The 20,686-nt window shown below is 34.6% G+C and overlaps 1 protein-coding gene across 3 annotated transcripts in view; it reads left to right on the top strand.

Annotated features, from left to right (window-relative positions):
* Positions 1-20,686, top strand: part of CACNA2D1 (calcium voltage-gated channel auxiliary subunit alpha2delta 1) — a 509,634-nt gene that overhangs the window by 373,230 nt on the left and 115,718 nt on the right. For all 3 annotated transcript variants that reach the window (XM_036247167.1, XM_036247166.1, XM_036247165.1), the window contains exons 8-10: positions 14,272-14,341; positions 17,446-17,496; positions 19,951-20,050. In XM_036247167.1, coding sequence (XP_036103060.1) covers positions 14,272-14,341; positions 17,446-17,496; positions 19,951-20,050 — 221 coding nt within the window. The remainder of the gene's footprint in view (positions 1-14,271; positions 14,342-17,445; positions 17,497-19,950; positions 20,051-20,686) is intronic.

Below are 20,686 nucleotides of genomic sequence, written 5' to 3'. Positions count from 1 at the left end.
CCAGAAACATTTTGGGCAGTGAAATACTATGGTTAAATCAGTGTTTACTGTGACTAGGAGGAGAAACACTTAGAAAGGATTGGCCAAAAGTATGCTGTATGCTGGTCAGATGTGGAATTTTAAAGATCTGAACAAGGGACCAAATAAGAATTAAAAGAGAAGACTCCATGGATATAAAAAATGATAAGATTAGAAACCTTACAAAAATGAATTGATATAATTATATATTACAAAATAGTTACAACTATAGTGTCAGCTAACACCTGTATTACTTCCATAATTACAGGTTTGTGTGTGTGTATAATTTACCATGCTGTACATTAGATCCCCAAAATTTAGTCATCTTCAAATTGGAAGTTTGTTCCCTTTGACCTCTCTTCGTTTCTCCCATTCCCCAGTCAGGCAACCACCATCCTACTCTCTGTTTCTATGAGTTAGGATTTTCTACATTCTCATATAAGTGAGATCATACACTATCTGTCTTTCTCTGATTTATCTCACTGAGCCCTCATATAAGTGTAAACTTTAATACATCGTATGCCTTAAACTATACAATCTTGTATCTCAATTACATCAATAGAAAAGATTTAATAAGAAAAAATAAAGTTAAAAAATAGGGACAGACATAAAGTATAAATGAACTAATTTTTAGCTTGAATGGATATCAGAATGTTTACTGAAATAACATATCAGAAATATTTTTATTTTTGTAATAAAATGATGAGTTTGATTTAGGACAGTAAAATTTGAGGTGTTGACAAGAGAGTGAAGATAATTCTATTTACATCCAAGTATAGGGTTTATATTCTGAATTATATGATTTGCTTTGCTATATGCTATTCATCAGTAATGTCTGAGGACCACATCTATATAAAAAATGATACATTATTTTGAAGTTCTCAAGTGATCCAAATTTATGGAGGTGATTCTGTAGCCTTATTTTTGTTGCCTTTTGTGTAACCTCATCTCTTATGTTCCACTTTTAAGGGTTGTAATAGTTTGTTCACTTTTCAATTACCTATGGATCTGGTCAAGCTGAAATTGATTAAATGATTTATTTTATTGCTGACAGACGAGAGTAGTTAAATAGGATACTAACATGAAAATGGGAATGGCTTGAATTTTTTTTCATTTAAAATTTTGTGTAATCTTTAGTGTTGAGACTATTACAGATGTCTCCCCCCTCCCCACATTGTCCTCCTCCACTAAGCTCCCACCCCAGGCCTTTATCACCTTGTTGTCTCTGCCCATGGGTATTGAATATATGCATATAAATTCTTTGGTTAATCTCTTCCCACCTACCCCTCCCTATACCCCTTCCCCCTGAGATTCATCAGTCTGTTTCATGTTTCCATGCCTCTGGTTCTATTTTATTCATCAGTTTATTTTGTTCATTAGATTCCATATATAAGTGAGATCATGTGGTATTTGTCTTTTGCTGACTGGCTTCTCTTAGCATAATACTCCCCAGGTACCTCCATACTGTCTCAAAGGGTAAGAGATTCTTCTTTCTTACAGCTTTGTAGTATTACATTGTATAAAGGTACCACAGCTTTTTTATCCACTCATCTACTGGGCTGTTTCCAGATCTTAGCAATTGTAAATAGCACTGCTATGAACATAGGTGTGCATGTATTCTTTCTAGTTGGTGTTTCAGGATTCTTAGGATATAGTCCTAGAAATGGGATTACAAAGTCAAATGGCAGTTCCACTATTCATTTTTTGAGGACCCTTCACACTGTTTTCAGAGTGGCGCCAATCTGCATTTCTACTAGCAGTGTACTAGGGTTCCATTTTCTCTACATCCTCACCAGCATTTATTGTTTGTTGATGGTAACCATTCTTGCAGGTGTGAGGTGACACCTCATTGTTGTTTTAATTTGCATCTCTGTAATGGTTAGTGACACTGAGCATTTTTTCATATGTCTCTTGGCCCTTTGTATGTTTTTTTTGGAGAAGTGTCTATTAAGGTCCTCTGCCCATTTTTTTTTTATCCTCACCTGAGGACATTTTTGCATTTATCTTCAAATAGAGCAGGAGGGAGAGAGGGAAGAAGAGAGAGAGAGAGAGACATTGACTGGCTGCCACCCACATGACCCCAACTGGGGCTGGGGACGAACTGTAATCAAGGTACATGCCCTTAGCAGGAAACAGACCTGGGTCTCTCTGGACCGCAAGCCAAAGCTCTAACCATTGAGCAACCGGCCAACTCTGCCCATTTTTTAGTTGGATTATTTTTCTTCCTTTTGTTGAATTGTATTGGGTACTTTATATATTTTGGAAATTAACCTATTATGAGATGTATCATTGGCAAATTATGTTCTCCCATACAGTGGGTTCCATTTTCATTTTGATGCTGGTTTCTTTTGCTGTACAGAACGTTTTTTATTTGTTTATTTTTTCCTTTGTTTTTCTTGTCTTAGGCAAGAGAGACACATCCATTGGTTGCTTCCCTCATGACACCGACGGGGGCCAGGGATTGAACCCTTGTGCCCTTGACTGGAAATCTTACCTGTGACCCTTAAGTCATGGGATGATGCTCTAACCACTGAGCAAGACCAGCCAGGACTCTTTGTTTCTTGATGTGTCTGGCTAAGGGGTCATCAATCCTATTTATGTTTTCAAAGAAACAGCTCTTGGTTTCACTGATCTTTTGTATTGTTTTATTTTAATGTATGTCATTTATTTCCACTCAGATCTTTATTATTTCATTTCTTGTACTTACTCTGGGATTTTATTTTTATTCTCTTTCTAATTATTTTATTTGTAGTTTATTAGATTTTTATTTTATTTTATTTTTATTTTTTGAGGTAGGCCTATAATACTATGATTTTCCTCTCAGTACTGCTTTTGCTATGTCCTATAGATTTTGGGTTGTTGTGTGTTAATTTTTATTCATTTCTAGAAAGTTTTTATTTTTCTTGATTTTATTTTTCAATAACACACTATTCAGCCTCCATGTATTTGAATGCTTTTGAGTTATTTTATTGTAGTTGATTTCTAGTTTCATGCCATTGTGATCTGAGAAGATGCTTAATATAATTTTCAATCTTCTTGAAATTGTCAAGACTTAGTTTGTGTCCTAACTTAGTTTGTATCCTAGACCTATCTTTGAGAATGTCCCATGCACAGTTGAAAAGAATGTATATTCTGCAGCTTTTGGATGAAATGTTCTGTAAATGTCAATTAAATCCATCTGATCTAGTGTATAGTTTAAGTTCACTGTTTCCTTGTTAAGTTTTTGTCCGGAAGATCTGTCCTGTGATATCTATGATTGTATTGCTGTCAACCTCTTCCTTAAAGTCCTCCAAAAGATTTTTTTTATATACTTAGGTGCTCCTATGTTAGGTACATATATGTTTACCAGGTTATACTCTCTTGTTTTATCGATCCTTTGAGTATTATGTAGTGGCCTTCTTTGTCTCTTATCATATCATTTGCTTCGAAGTCTATTTTGTTAGATATATGTATTGCTACCCCTGTTTTTTTTTTTTTTTAGTTTTTATTTGCATGAAAAAATTTTCCCATCCATTCACTTTCAACCTGTTTAATGCTTTTGTTTCTTGTAGACATCATATATGGGTCATGTTTTTTTTATCCATTCAGCTACCCTATGCCGTTTAATTGGAACATTTAATTCATTTACATTTAAGGTTATTATTGATAAGTACTTATTTACTGCCATTTTTATTCTTTATGTCTGTGTTTCTCTTTCTCTCTATTTCTTCTTCTACTTCTTCTAGCAGTTCCTTTAACAATTCTTGCATTGCAGGTTTGGTGGTGATAAACTCTTTTAGCTTTTTTTTTTTTTCCTGGGAGGCTGTTTATTTCATCTTCAGTTTGGATTGATAGCCTTTCTGGATCAAGTATCTCTTGGGTTTAGGACCTTGCTTTTCATTACTTTGAATATTTATGCTGGGAATGGCTTGCAATTTGATGGTGGTTAACACTCTATATAAAATAGTTGAATAAGTATTGCTTAAATCTTTTTTCAACTTCTAAAAGATATCTTTCCTGTTCTATTTTCTTTTATATATTGCTAAGTTTCTATACCTTATGTTGTCTATTTTTTACATATTAGAACTGTCTTTGCTAATATAATTTGTTTTATGTGTAGTGTATTTTATTACAAATTCAAAATATTTTTGTTACAAATTCAGAAAATGTTTTAAGCACTTCTCTCAGGTTTACCAAGTATAGCATTTTTGAGAGAAATATTATTATCACCATTATACAAGAAGATATATCGACTTATCGAAACTGGAAACTTGTTCCTGTAGAATTATAATTTACTTCTTTTTGTTTTTATGAATATATCATTATAATCATCTAATTGGATTTACGTGCTTATACAAATAAGAATCTATTTTCTCTCTCTGAGTTTGCACTTTTTTGTGTAGCACACATATAAATTATTTGCCAGTGTCTTTTACTCCAGAGAGCATACTATGTTTAACCTTATTTCTGAGCCACAGATAATAACTGCATATTGACCATCTAAATGGTTAAATCTTTGTATACTGTTTACTTTATTGATATTCCACTTAACTGCATAATTTGTCCTTGTAATCAGCTACTCCTGCTGATAGGCAAATAACCCTTTATGTTAAATGAAAATGTTTTACTTGGGATTATCGGGCAAGTGTAGAATTAGCAGCAAATTACTTTGTAATAAGTTCTTTCATTTTAAAAACATTGGTGATTTATCTTTGGACATAATATTATGTATCTGCATATGAGTTTCTGCCACTTGTTTATCTGGAAGAGAAAGAAGTGTTCTGGATATATTACAGTTGAGATAAGAGAGGTACTCTCAGGCCAGTATGATGACATTATCTGCACATCGAGTCCCATTGCTCAGTGACAAAATTAAAACCCAAAATTCATGTGATTAATCAAGTCAGTATAGTCAAGTATGACCTCAAAGGAGAGAAGAACAAGGAGAAACTCCTGTTTCTGAAGTAACTGATATATCCTAAGGATTCTAATACCAGTAAGAGAAAATTTTGCTGTGGAGGAGCTCACAAGTGGGTGAGACAGAAAAGTACAAACACATTTAAATGCGATGCAAAAAGAAATCAAATAAATTTATTAAAAAGTGATCTGGAATACCACATAGATTATCATTTCTCAATCTGACTTTGTTCTCCTAATGACATCTGGCTCTCTTCAACTCTAACCCTTCTTGTGCCTCTAGTTTTTAATATTTACTATGCAGTTCAGCCTGCATAGAAGTATAGTGTACCCCTATACTTCTTTCCACCCTTTATTTAACTTTAATTTAATTTAATTTAATTTTCTACAACCTCACTCTTCTTTTCATGTGTCTATATGCTTTGTTCCTTGTACCTCTTCTCTGGTCATATGATTCTTATCCATCAATCAAAATAGAATACAAACGCCATTTTCCATAGGAAGACTTTCATAAAAGCAGTCTTTTTTTACGTTATTCTCTCAGATAACTTTGTTTTTATCTATAACAACAGCTATCAAATGATATCTTCTTTCATAATTTGTTTTGTATATTCTTTTTTAAAAAGGCATTGCAATGTAAATAAGCAACTATAGGTATAGATGGTTACTTGTATATATGCACGCCCCGTATCATCTAATACAGTGCCTTGCATATAGTGAATAAATATTTGTTAAGCTGAATAAACAAGTAAAGATTATAGGTACTAGAGTTGTAAACAAGTATCAGAGTGGAACTTCAGAGAATTCAGTTTGTAAATAAAAGGAACCAAAGTGGGGGAGTAGGCAGAAAGAAGCTGCAGAGAAAATAGAATTATAATTATCTAGGTGTCTGACTGTACAGCTTTGCCATCCCACCCTCCTCCCTATACTGGTATTCTCCATGGGATTTCTGGAGTAACCATGTGAAGTCAGTATTTAGATACCCAGGAGCTTTATTGGCTGGGTGACCACTATCTGCATCATGGGGATAGAGTAGGGTGGGCAAACGGTGTGATGTTCCAAGCCCTAATCACAGGAATATGCTTTTAAATGACTAAAATCTAAGCAAATTTTATACTAATCTATTATTTAAAAAATCTATAATCTATAATAAATAGTTTTAGTAACTCAAGACTGTTTTAAAACAGCCACATATGGAGGGTTTATTACATGTCAACTCTAGTTCATAGTGTTTATGTGTATGAATCATTGAATCTTAGCTGTCACAATCAGCAGAAACTCTGTTACCCCCATTTTACTGAAAAGGGGTAAGTAATTTATCCAAATTCATATATCCAATGGAAAGTCTAGGAAGACTAGCTCCAAAACTCATCTAAGTTCTACACTAGGTTATTTCCAACCAGACCAGACAATTTTATTTATTTTTATTAATTTATTTTTGCTACAGATGTTTCTCCTTTTCTCCCTCCAGACATCCTCCTCCCCATCCAGCCCCCTCCCGGCACCAAAATTGTTGTTTATGTCCATTGGTTATGCATACATGCATATAAGTTCTTTGGTTCATCTCATCCACCCCCTTAGCCCCCTTCCTCTGAGGTTTGACAGTCTGAACCATACTCCTTTCTTTGTCTCTGGGTCTATTTTGTTCATTATATTCCACAAATAAGTGAGATCATGTGATATTTGTCTTTCTCTGATTGGCTTATTTCGTTTAGCATAATACTCTCCAGGTCTCTCCATGTCATCTCAAAGGATAAGAGTCTTTCTTTCTTACAGCTTCATAGTATTTCATTGTGTATATTTGCCACAGCTTTTTTATCTACTCATCTATTGGTGGACACTTGGGCTGTTTCTGGATCTTAGTGATTATAAATAGTGCTGCTATGAATATAGGGGTACATATATTCTTTCTGATTGTTGTTTCAGGTTTCTTAGGATATATTCCTAGAAGTGAGATCACTGGGTCAAATGGCAGATCAATTTTTAATTTTTTGGGGAAACACCATATTGTTTTCTATTGTGGCTGCACCAGTCTGCATTCCACCAGCAGTGTACTAGAGTCCCCTTTTCTCCACATCCTCGCCAGCACTTGTTATGTGATGATTTGTTGATGGCAGCCATTCTGACAGGTGTGAAGTGATACCTCATAGTTGTTTTAATTTGCATCTCTCTCATGATTAGTGATGTTGAGCATTTTTTCATATGTCTCTTGGCCATATATATGTCCTTTGGGGAGAGGTATCTATTTATGTCCTCTGCCCATTTTTTAATTGGCTTCTTTGTCTTTCTTTTGTTGAGTTGTATGAACATTCTATATATTTTGAAAATTAACCCCTTATTTAATGTATCATTGGCAATTATGCTCTCCCATGTAGTGGGTTCCCTTTCCATTTTGATGGTTGTTTTTTTTTTTTGTTGTGCAGAAGCTTTTTAGTTTGATGTAATCTCATGTGTTCATTTTTTCTTTTGTTTCTCTTGCTTTAGGCATTGTATCAGTGAAAATACTGCTGCGTATGATGTCTGAAATATTGTTGCCTACATTTTCTTCTAGGATTTTTATAGACTCACAAGTAACATTTAAGTCTTTTATCCATTTTGAGTTTATTCTTGTGTATGGTATAAGTTGGTGGTCTAATTTCATTTTTTTGAATGTAGCTCAGATAATACAATTTTAAAGAAGAGTCAGGAAAATGGACTGTACTTATTAGCATTTACCTATGTGGAATGACTACTTTCTAGTGTTTTTATCTGCCTGTGAATCTCATCTGTGGTTCTATGTCATAAAGCTTCAGTCATTCAGCATTTGAAAACTTGATCTGGAATTGTTTGGGGATCATTTACTTTTCATAAACATATATCTGCTCCAAAATTCAGTATTGATATATAAATAAGACAGACATTAAAACTACCCAGCAATAAAAATATTATATGGCAATAAGTAGTTTCCCAGGGCCTAAATAATATTCTTCTAAGATATAAGAATGTAGGAAAAAATAATGAAGGAGGATTCAAACACTGTATGTTTTGCCTCTTGTACATTCTCTAAGCTTTAGAACTTGACCCAGGTTTGTATAACTGAGAAAACTTCTGACCTGTATTAGAATATTGTTTCAGTTATTTAAGCAATGACTAACATAACAAAGACTATCTCTATTTCTTTCAGATAAACTACCTAATAGATAAATCAGTTGGTTCCAGTAAATCTGGCCTATGAGGTTTCCAGGGACTGAGGTTCTATCTATTTGCCATTTCTTAGGTTGTTGTTCTCATCTGTATGATCAAAACTGGATCAACACTACCATATCCACAGCTGAGAACAAAAAAAATTGGGAAAAATTAGTAGAAGGCAAACAGCATGACCCAGAAGTTGTATATTTATCACTTCTGCTCAAGTGTTCTCGATTAGAATTTCATCTTAACACTTCACCATGGCAAGAGAGACTGAGAAGTATTGTCTCTATCAGGCAGTCATTTAAAACTCGAGGAGTGCTATTACTGGAAGGAAGAAGAACAAATGTACACTGAAGGCCTGTCAGTGTCTGTTCCTCTGGCAGTGCAATGATCTCTGCATCTGCTTCTGTCCACACATGAACACACTCACCTCCTTCCCCCAGGAGATAATTCAGAGTCCCATTAAGTTAGTATAGCGATTTTCAACTGGTGTGCCACTCGAAGTTTTAAAACATGCGGTACCTGACTCATTAGTCAGCAGTCCTGACCTATTTTCCCTTAGATCGTCAAATAAAAATATGACAACAGCTAACATAGCAATAGACATTTGGTGCAGATGAATCAAAATTATTTTTGCCAGATTGGCAAAAAGTGTATTTTTTAGCTTATGAGTGCTGTAAGAGGAACAATATTGAAAATTGCTGAGTTAGTATATTCAGTTGAATATCCAGGATTTCTGATTCTGTGCATGTGGATATCACTTTTCCTAATATGGCTACTTAAAAACAGCAGAATACTGGTTACTTTCGCTCTACCCTTCCCATCAGTGCCCAGATAACTAATATACAAATGGTGGTGTCTTCTGGATGACCCTACTAAGAACTGTCATTTGTAAAAAGAGAGTAGGAATTACTGAGCAATCACTGGCCCATGGTATTTATTATAATCCATCAGGCAAGAAATACAAAGACCCTGTATTTATTCCATGAAGTAAGTTTCTTGGTCCATCAGGCCACTCCTGATCATGTTAGCTCTCTTGTCTATAACCTTTTCTGACACATCTGAAAAATGTGCCTGGGAATACCCAGCCTTCATAGCACTTTGTTTTGGGTGCAGGTCCAGAGTCCCAAATTGCTTGGGGGTTTGCAAAAATTACCAGATTTCTGCAGACTAGTCTTGTGGTTTCTTTGATAACACAAACAACATCAACAGCAGCACTTAGCTGACTTCTCATCATTTTCTCTAGTTAGTTTCTTGTACAAGCAATCCTAGTCTTGAGATTAGTCTAGAAATAATTCTGAAGTCCAGCATCTTTTATAAATTTACTGGGTTATGAATTTAGCCCATTCTTCTGTATCTCATACTAAATATGGTTTATTTGAAGACATTTGCTTAAAACAGAAAATTTGATGTTATAATAGTAGTAAATAGTACTCATTTTCTAATTGTCCATCTGTATCTGAGGCAGAGGCTGCTAGCTGTCCATCACAATTCTGTCTTCTCATTCCACTGTGAAGTTTTGTTTTTTGAAATGACTGCCCAGCTAGGAATTACTATTCTCAGACCTCCTTTCATCTACAGAGGATAGTAGAACATGAGTGAAACTAATAGGTGTCACTTCAAGCCTGAAATCATTGTAAATGGGATGAGTCTTCCCCACACTTCATCCTGTTCTCTAGTAGCTGCTCTGGGTGCACTTGGAAACCAAGTTGAAAAAGACAAAAGCCTTATCAGCTAATGGTCTCTGAATACCTCTTGGAGCAGAGTCTGTGCTCCTGTGAAAAGTAGTATCTACTGGGGACTGTTATATGAGTGAGAAATAAACCATACTCTTCTAAGAAACAAGATTTTAGAGTGTTCATTAAGTTACTTCATTATTATACTAATATAGAATCATCCTTCTATGTTTAGAGTATTTCCCAGGTTAAATGACTTACTGGGGAACAGAGACTGTCTTCTAACTCAAAATCTGAAGAGGCCAGCTGTGTGCTTTTCTATATTCTCTGACACCTGGATATGGGTCTGGCACCTGTACTCTGTCTACGAGATTCATCCTGGACCTTGTTGTGGGAGCCATAATGCAAATGAGGGACTGTGGAGAATCCATTCTGTAATAGTGGTCGTTGGGCAGCAGCACTCAGATTTCTGACAATCTTGTGAACTATACAGTACACATTTGTTGAATTAATTATTAAAAAACAGTCCAACTCACTGTCTTGGCTCAGAATTCAGAACCTTGAATAATACTGTAGGAGATGACTGAGACAAGTCTAACATAGTGATGACATAATAACAGTTATTTTTTATTTTTTAAATAATTTTCCTTTATTGATTTTAGAGAGAGAGGAAGGGAGAGTGAGAGAGAGATAGAAACATGGATGAGAGAGAACATCAATTGACTGTCTCCTGTATGCTCCCAACTGGGGACTGAGCCCACAATCTGGGCATGTGCCCTGACCGGGAGTCGAACCAGCAACCTCCTGGTGCATGGGTCCATGCTCAGTCAGTGAGCCACACCAGCCGGGCTTTTAAAAAATATATATTTTTTCTTTATTGATTTTAGAGCAAGAGAAAGGGAGAAGGAGAGAGAGATAACAGCAGTTAGATCCAGGCCATTGGACAAGGGTTAGCTGTTAGAGGTATTTTTAAGTATGTGAAATCCAATTTTTCTTTTCTCTCATGTGAATGAAAATGTGAATTCTATAGAACAAGAAAAATGCATTTGAACTTGTTAATTGGAAATGCAATTAGCTTTCATGTGAAATGGTGTTTCTACCAAGAGAATCAGCACTCAATGCACCATCATAGTCTGCATTATATTATATTAGACTGTTTTCACCAGGAAATTGCTTTATGATTTGCATACTTTCTCAAAAATATTACTGTGGCATATTTTAGTATTCCGACTTAATGTATAAACACCTTTTGAAATCAGCAGTTCAATGACTGACATAGTTCACCTTCAATATCATGTGAAGTAGAATGGTAGTTCAATAGATTTAGTCAAAGGTATACCCATAGCTCATTTTTTGATCAGAGGAAAACATTCTCATAAAATATTATTATCACCCTTAACTTTGGCATTCAGATATGATGTGCCCACATTGTGGGCTGTCATATCTATTCCTTTCTCCTGTCCTCCGAATATTTTATTGGAAAGCAAAAGGGATATCTAAACTGAGAAACATTTCACATTTTGCAGGGATTTTAGAAGTTCTAGATTTCTTCTCTAAATATGTATCTTTTGCCCTGGCCGGTTTGGCTCAGTGGTTAGAGTATTGGCCCGTGGACCAGAGAGACCTGGGTTCGGTTCCTGCTAAGGGCATGTACCTTGGTTGAAGTTTGTCCCTGGCCCCTGTTGGGGTTGTGTGGGTGGCAACCATTCAATGTGTCTCTTTCACATCAATGTTTTTTCTCCCTCTCTCCCTCCCAGTCTATCTGAAGATAAAAATGCAAAAATGTCTTTGGGTGAGGATTAAAACAAACAAACAAACAAACAAACAAACATATCTTTCATTATGAATCATTATGAATCTGATCATTTCAGGGAGTTGCACTGTATGGTTATCAATCCTTTTTTTTACTATTTGATCTTCCATAATTCTGAGCCTATAGAAATATAATGTACCAGTTAAATGCCATAATGAGATTTTACAAGAAATTAATTAGTAAGATCACAGAAGAAAGCACATTGTCTAATTTTTCCAAAATTTGAATATCTTAAATATAATCAAGGGATATATCCTCAAATAGATATCTCAGAAGACTTCTTAAGAGGAGCTTCTTAATGTTTTCAAATATAAACCATTTAAGATTATATTAGCAATTTTCAGCCATTGTGCCATAAGAATTTTTAAAACATGCTACCTGGGTAGTTAGTCAGGGGCAATGACCTCTTTTCCTTTAGATTGTCAAATTAAAAAAAAAATGATCACAGCCAACACAACAATAGCCATCCAGTGTGAATAAATAAAAAATATACCTATTTTTTTTGTCAGATCAGCAAAAAGTATAATATATTTTTGGTATGCTACAGAATTTTAGTAATTATTTTATGTGTACCATGAGATGAAATACTTTGAAAAATCACTGTGCTATATTAAAATTTAATGGTCTGGCTTTTACTGTACATTATAATCACTTTTTCCATCTTTAAAGATAGATACAAATTTTATGGAGCATAGTAATACTGATCACAGTTCATTTCAATGAGCAATTACTGTGAAAACAAAAATCTTAGCTGAATGTGATCTGCAAAGAATTCAGAAATCTAATTGAAATGTGACTGTCATCCATTTTTATTAAATACTTTATCAAATTCATTGGTTAGTTACTTTTCACTCATGGTGGCTGCTATTATATTGGCAATGGTAACTAATCTTACTTCCCTTATCTCAAGCATACATTTCTATCAGTATGAGTCCAGTCAGGAGAGAGAAATCACAACATTTTGAACATGGGAAACAGGAAAAGAACCTTAAAATAAAAGAGCCTTTAAAAGAGCCAAATAAACCAGAAACAGGAAACAAAACTCCTTTCCTCATTCAATGTGTTTCTTTCATCATATGCTGACAAAGCTTAAAATTGTGCTGATTGGTAAAGGAAACATTGCTAAAGTGCCCAGATCCATTCTTATAGAGCAAGGTAAAGGGTGACTATGGAGCTGAGAGGCAATAAACCTATAATCAGCACAACTTTGTACTGAAAGTAGGATATAGTTTATTTAAATATTTAGTTATTACTACTCTATCTTGCGAGTCAAATATTATTCAGGAAGAGTTGAAAGTATCTACCAGAATGTTAGTCTCTGAATTGCAGTGTACCACAGAAAGAAAAAATACCGATATTTTATCTCACTGGCTCTAAGTTTCTACAAATGCAAATTGAAAGAATGAAAGTCAGTTTATCATCTCAGTTGCATTGACTACATAAGTAACTGGCTTAGTTGGAGGAGTGCTATATTTAAACTTACCATTTCACCAAAATAAGATTAGCCATTTAAAATGAATAAATCATTTATAATATAGTCACTAATAAGGAAGAAATTTCACATTCAAGAAGAGGTTCAGTGTTATGTATTTGTTGACATATCCTAATGTTAAGTTCTCCACAATTTTCATGGTTTCTCAATAAATGGCAAAATAGATTGGAGGGCATAAGTCATATGAATTATTATTAGAAATTTTTACAAGGGTAAAATATATAAACACGTTCGAGGATAGAACTTGTTCAGCATCAAATTATCATCCAGTTCATCAGCACTTTTTGTTCTTTATTGGGTTCAATGTGTGTGTGTGTGTGTGTGTGTGTGTGTGTGTGAAGCCCTGTAAAGCATATTAATTGAAGTATAGATTTAATTAGAATAAGTATAAATTATATTTAAAATCAATGCAGTTAGACAAAAACATTTTTTCCCCCTGATTACAGAGAAGATTCTTGAATTCAAATCATTTAAATCAATGTAAGAAAAATAGTGTTTTGTGGAGTTTTCTTTATTATACTTTAACCTTTTAATTATAATTTCAAAGGGACTGGCCATTATCAAATATGTTAATAATAAGGTGAAAAATTATGCTGCTTTTTGATGATAATCTAAGAAAAGTAACAATCTTTTTAAAATTTGTTTTCTTATCTTTATTGTTGAAAGTATTATTGATGACCACCCCCACCCCCCCCTTAACTCCCTCCTTCCCGCTCAACAACAGTGTTTTTATAGAGCAAGATAGTATGGCTTTGAATGAAAATACAAGGATTAAATAATTGAAAGCATAATATCCATGAGTAGCAAATCTCTTTTCTTTTAAGGTAATTTCTCTGTTAGTAGAGAAGAAGAAAAATATATAATTTCTGGACACCTGGTAAAACATATAAGTCAGCACCCAGAAAATCCCAATGTCTACAAATTATTTCTGAAATAATATGAAAAAGAAGGTTGACTTCTGTTGACTTTCTTTTGTGTTGTTATATTGTTTTCCATTTAAAAACAAAAAAATCATGGCATAAAAATTGTATCTCCCATTTTAATATTGTTGTATAAGTGGAATGTATCAAATGTGTTTTTGACTTATTTTAAATACTATTTTCATAGATCATATGTAATATTTTGATGTAATTTCTCAAATTTTTAACGTAACTTAATTTCTCCACCCCCCTCCCCACTGCTCTCTTTCTTTCCCTCTCTTAAAGCTTCTCCATGGGTTGATAACAGCCGAACTCCAAACAAGATTGACCTTTATGATGTACGCAGAAGACCATGGTAAGAATTTTAGTTGTTCATGAAAAGAAGAAACAGACAAAATGAGGTTATATTTCTTTGTGAAAAAGTTGGACGGTATCATTCCATTATTAGGATAACTATTGTCTAATTATTTAAAGGGCTCTAGCCCAGTTGATGTGGTTCAGTGGTTGAGCATCGATCCATGCACCAAGAGGACGCAGGTTTGATTCCTGGTCAGGACAGATGCCCAGGTTGTGGGCCCAATCCCCAGTGGGGGGCATGCAGGTGGCAGGCAATCGATGTTCTCTCTTATCGATGTTTCTATATCTCTCTCCCTCTCCCTCTCTCTCTAATATCAATAAAGAAAAAATTTAATAAAAAAGACTGCCTCTCAAAATAGTATTATTATAAAATAAATAATAATAAAGGGCTCTAATATATATATATATATTTTTTATCCTCACCTGAGGACATTCTTCCTTTTTTTGCACAGATAGAGTGGGAGGGAGAGAGAGGAAGAGAGAGAGAGAGAGAGAAACATCGACGTGAAAGGGACATATCGAGTGGCTGCCACCTGCACGACCAACCAGGGCCGGGGACAAACTGCAACCGAGGTACATGCCCTTAGCGGGAACCGAACCCGCGTCTCTCCGGACCGCAGGCCGATGCTCTAACCGCTGAGCCAAACCGGCCAGGGCAAGGGCTCTAATATTTTTAAAAATTTTAATAAATATATATACAGTTAAAGGTAAATGAAGATGATAAGGTTGCGTGGAATAATAATGAATATTGTTGAAATGCATTATTAAATTCATTTCAAATGGACTACTTTAAGTTTTTCTATTTTTTTAATTAAAAAATATATTTTTATTGATGTATGTATATATATATATACATATATATAAATATATATATATTTTTAGATAGGAAGGGAGACGCAGAGAGTGATAGAAACATTGATGAGAGAGAAATATTCATCAGCTGCCTCCTGCAAGCCCCGCACTAGGGATTGGGCCTGAAACCTGGGCATGTGCCCCGACTGGGAATTAAACCGGGACCTCTCAGTCCACGGGAGGATGCTCCATCCACTGAGCCACACTGGCCAGGCAACTTTAAGTTTTATATTCAATTTCATCTCCAAAACTCTTTTAGCTGGTGGAGATTTCTACTGAAAGACCTTTGGTTTGCTTGGAGTACAGCTGTAACCGAGCATCTAGACTGAGGAGGAGGTAGTTTGTCTCTGGCAGTGAACTAGAGTGAACTGGCCCCGAACTGTAAGAGCTGCCCTGTTCATAGTTACGTTGCTCAGGTTTATTTTTCCACAAAGTATTATTGGTTTCTCACCACTAAAGCAACTCATGCTCTAATATAAAACTCAAAAATTACAAATAACTCATAATTGCACAACTTATGTATTTTGAGGTTTTTAAAAATATATTTAATATGTGGATATAACATTTTTGGAAGGAGTTCACATTATGTACAATAGACTGCTTTGTGACCTACTGTTTTTATATCAATACCTTTTAGTACTTTAGTACCTATTCATAAGAGAGACGCTTAACATCATTTTAAAAGAATGATTATGCAGTAACTTATTTAAGAAATCTATTATTGAATGTTTATATTATTTCTAACTTTTTGCTAGAGTTCAGACAGATTCTAAGACATAATGGTTGATTCAAAGTAAATGTATTTAAAGCTTATAAGATGCCCATTTAGCATCCCAGTAGCAATTTACATGAACACCAACCATGTATGATAGTGCAAGATATTATTAATCCACATATTATGCTTGTGAATATTTCTCCAAGTGTGGTGGTTGTGAAGCAGTGGGTTGTTGAGTGGAGGTAGAGATGATTACATCACATGGTTTGGGTCCAGGAAATAGATGATTTTGGGGAAACTTAGAAGCTATGTGCTAAACAGAAGAGGCAAACAATATTGTCCTCTCATCTTCTTATCAAGAGGCACATCTCCACCATTTGTTTAGATGCTAGACATGAACTAGATTCGCCTTTCATTGTAATGTCCCAGCAACCCTTCCCCTTACCTTCTTAGAGAGACACCAATTTGGGTGCAAGTCATGATCTCTGTTTCATGAACTCATAGTCCTGAGTAGATACTGTGCTGGGTGTTGTCTGTAAACAAATTGACAAGTTATCAGCTAAGCTCCTAAGAAGATAGATGTACAGTCATGGATAAAGAGGCATCAGAGATAAGTGGAAAGTTGAATCCAGGTTCAGCCCTTCCTGTTGCAGAAAGTGGGTCCCTGGGCCCCATCACTCTGTGGCCTGGCCACATGGGCTTTGGGAGCATTCACTTGCAATTGTGTTATCTCTCTGCTATTCCTAAACTATCTGAATAAAACTCTCCTGTAGTCTCTTTAAAATGCAGAAGTTCTAAATCTGTAGGGCTGGGTGGAATTTGGGAATCAACATTTTAAACGGACTCTCCAGGTGATTCTTAGATTCTATAAAGTTTGAGAGCCACCACTGGAAACCCCTGGTAATAACATTGTATGTTTTTCTGCTTTTAGTTTCTTTATTTAGTTTCTTTTGTATTTCTCTTCTGTTGATGTTGCTTTTTTTTTTTTTTTTTGATATGTGCCCCTAGCGGGAACCAAACCCAGGACTCTCTGGCCCGCAGGCCACTGTTGATGTTACTTTTTTATGTTCCTAGACCAATTACCTATTTTTGTGTTTATTTTTTGCATTTAAAAATATGATTAGCCTTATGATTATTATTTGTACTTGTTATTATTTCTTAGAATGAGTTTCAAAATCTATGATCAACAAATCGAAGTTCAGGATAAATTTTTTTTCCCAGAAAAATGTCCTTATAGACTAAGTTCTTTTGCACTTAGTATTAAAAAACATCTCTCTATTTTTTTAAAAATAAATGACTGAAAAACATAATTGAAATATTATGCCCCGACACCTCTACCGTTAGGTTAAATGTAGCTTTTTAACATTGACAATGCAAAATTATCAATGAAAGAGCAGAGCATTGTTGACTGAGATAGAATGGAAGTAGGTCTGTTTGGAAAATACCTTATCTCAGAGATCAGTAAATATCAGGTTAACAAATATCAGTGTTTGATATTTTGCAAGAGAAATAATATTATTTGGTATTTGTTTCAGGTACATCCAAGGAGCTGCATCTCCTAAAGACATGCTAATTCTGGTTGATGTGTGAGTAGTTAAATGTTACATACTTATGTATATGCTGAGAATATCAGGTGGATTCATTTATCACAGTAATGTGTTGGGACTCAGAAATGATTGATAAATTGAGGGAAAAGAGTAAGGTGTAATTATGATTAATTTTATATCCAGATAAAGAAGACATATTAAGATGGTACCAAAACAAACAAAAATTATCTAAATGAAAATGAGAAGAAGCTATGTTGGAATTGAAAATTATGACATGGTATGGTTCTAAAGTCTGAGCTTTTTGAAAAATTATTCTTTTGTTTCTAATTTCAGGCTTTATGTTTAAAATAACATTACAGTACAAAAAAAGAGGCAGAATAATTTAGTCATTAAAGATTCAAGTAACTTTGAGGTTCTTGGTCACACAATAGATAAAGATTAAATACTGGGACTTTTTCAAGGAAAATGCTAATACATATGAAAGAATCCCAGGAATTTTTTATTGGTCATTTTGTGTGTTACAGTGTTTCAAGTTAAGTGTGTTTGTGTGAGTGTGTATGTGTCCTGCTATAGAGATTTTGTTTATGAGAGTAATACCAATGAATAAAAACAAAATATAAAATGCTTTGATTATTTTGCCTGAGAATGTAAAGGTATAGCCTCATATATTTTTTGCCACATTGAAAGAAACAGAATCCAATGTTTCATAGACAACTAAATCCATATCATAGGCTAACATCGACATTTGAAAATTTCTCCATTTGACCTATAGTAAACAGGTTTAAAACCTTATAACCTAACCCGAGAAAAAAAAAAAAAGTGAATTAGACAAATATAACTTAAATGTTATTTAATTCTCATTTTATTTGTTAAAATGCATTTAAAGTATATTGTTTTAGTTAAATTATTATGGAGTTTATATCCATAATAATTTGAGTTTATATCATACACAAATCCTTGATGTTCTCCTTAAGTATAAATGTAAATGGAAATGTAGTATGTTATAATCCTTTTGGATATATAATTTCCAGGAATAATTTTTCATATTAAAATCTTTGGAACTCACATGCATATCTCAAAATTGAAAATATATATAAAGTTAAAATATCATTTAAAGTAATTATTTCAAGTAAATATTTTGAGGGTCTTATCACATATATATTGTCATAATATAGATTCCAGATAGTTAAGATGTGATCCCTGATCTCAGAGATAATTCAAATCTATTAGTGAAACTAAACCATATTCACAAATGACTAAAATAATGTAGAAGGTAATAGACCGAAGATATGACATGGCATTAAAGGAGTCCATAGGTGAGAGATAGCACTTTGATTTAAAGTGTCAGGAAAGACTTCATTAAGAAGCTAAAATTAGAAATGAATTGGCAGGCAAGGGAGGGGAGAGGAAAGAGAGTGGAACTTCCAGTGGAAGAACTGACAGCAGCAAAGTGGTTTAGATAAGAACATCTGGAGGAACCATCTCCAGGAGGTAGTAGCAGGAGACAAAGATTGATTATGAAGGCTCTTGAATGCAGGGTTGTTGAGATTGTTGGCTATGTAGTAGGTGACTATGAGCTATTAATAGTATTGTATTAAGATATGTTTCCAGAATTTTCACCTGTTAGCATAGGGAGAAGAGGCGACTAAGAGCTGGCTGCAGTGGCTGCTGCCCTAGTGCAGGGTCTTCAGGTAATGAACACCTGAGCCAGAGTGGAGAGAGGGTGGAGGGAAGGCCAGTGTCTGGGAACACAGGAAAGTGGAATGAAGGAGGAAGATTGTCTGAAAGGGTAGGAAGGTTGAGAGTAATTTTTCATTTTGGACATTGAGCCTGCAGTTGTTCAACAAGCAGCAGACTGTAAAACTGGGGAAAAGTTGGGAGCTAGAGATAGAGAATTGGGAGTAAATTGTCCAGGAATGAGCCCCACACATCGATGTTGAGGAGCATAGAATATGTAGAGATAAGACAAGTGAAGACTAAACCCCAGAAAATATCTACTTCAGGATACCTAACAAGGCATTTTGTCCACAAAAAAATCTGTCTATTATCATAATTGTTATGCTACTTCATAATTACTGTTTTAATCCAGTCAAACATTGGACACCTTCAGGCAATGACTTTATCTGTTAGCCTACAGATGTTGTAAACCCTCACTTCTAACTTGGTTAATCAAGCTGGTGTTTACTATGTGTTTCCTGAATAAGTGAACATGCTGAGTATCCGTATTTTCTTAAAATTCTCAGTTGACTTTTAATTTTTATCACTGTGTTTAGAAATAATATATATATTTCTGATGCTGGTAGGGAAGAAAGACAAGATTTTTATATTTCTAGTCTATCAAAAATATGACATTGTCTACTGCTGATTTTTAAAGACAAAATTATTTGAATATTGTATAAAGATCTGGAGGCAGTGCCTAAATTGCCTTTACTTAGGGTGTCTGATTTTGATGGAATACATGGTCATTAACATGCAGGGGTCCATTTTTTACAGGAGTGGCAGTGTTAGTGGATTGACGCTTAAATTGATCCGAACATCTGTCTCCGAAATGTTGGAAACGCTCTCAGATGACGATTTTGTGAATGTAGCTTCAGTAAGTATAAGATGACTGCATTTTTGGTTAATTAAATCGCAATTTCTATCTCCTCTGACTTTAAATATTCCATAGTGTTTAATCATAGATAGGCGGGATATTTCTGATCTATTAGAAGACTGTCTCCCTGAGCTGTTCTGTCTGGTTACTAATTCTCCTATATTTCCACACCAAGGTCCTTTTTGAATGTCTAAGGCTTTACCCATGAAGTAACTGAAGTAATGAATTGAAGGAAAAACATTTCACATATTCTCCTTCACTCAGAGAAGCTTAACCAGGTGACATGAACACATGTACTCATTGATACCATTGTAACTCTTAATAAAAGTACTTTTTCAGTTTAATGGGAGAACTGATAGCTATTTGAATGGGCTTCTTCTGAAATTTTATTTCTCCAGAATCATCTTAGACCTCTCTGCTTGTAGAGTGTACTGAGCTCTGAAGCAAGTGAAAGAACAAAATGAGTGTTACCATGTCTCATTTAATTCATAGAATTTCAGTAAAAAATTTTGTGGCTGTTGACTGATGGATATAATTTCACATTTGAAGTGATATATTCCTAGAGATGGAGGTGAGGGAAGAGGAATTTGTGGTGAGGTCATTTGTATTGAACACAGGAGAATGGCTCTGTCTCTG

Source organism: Molossus molossus, unplaced genomic scaffold (genome assembly GCF_014108415.1).
Source record: "Molossus molossus isolate mMolMol1 unplaced genomic scaffold, mMolMol1.p scaffold_m16_p_7, whole genome shotgun sequence".
Taxonomy (NCBI): Eukaryota; Metazoa; Chordata; class Mammalia; order Chiroptera; family Molossidae; genus Molossus; species Molossus molossus.
The sequence above is the reverse complement of the archived record's forward strand: the minus strand, read 5'-3'. Positions and strand labels throughout refer to the sequence as shown.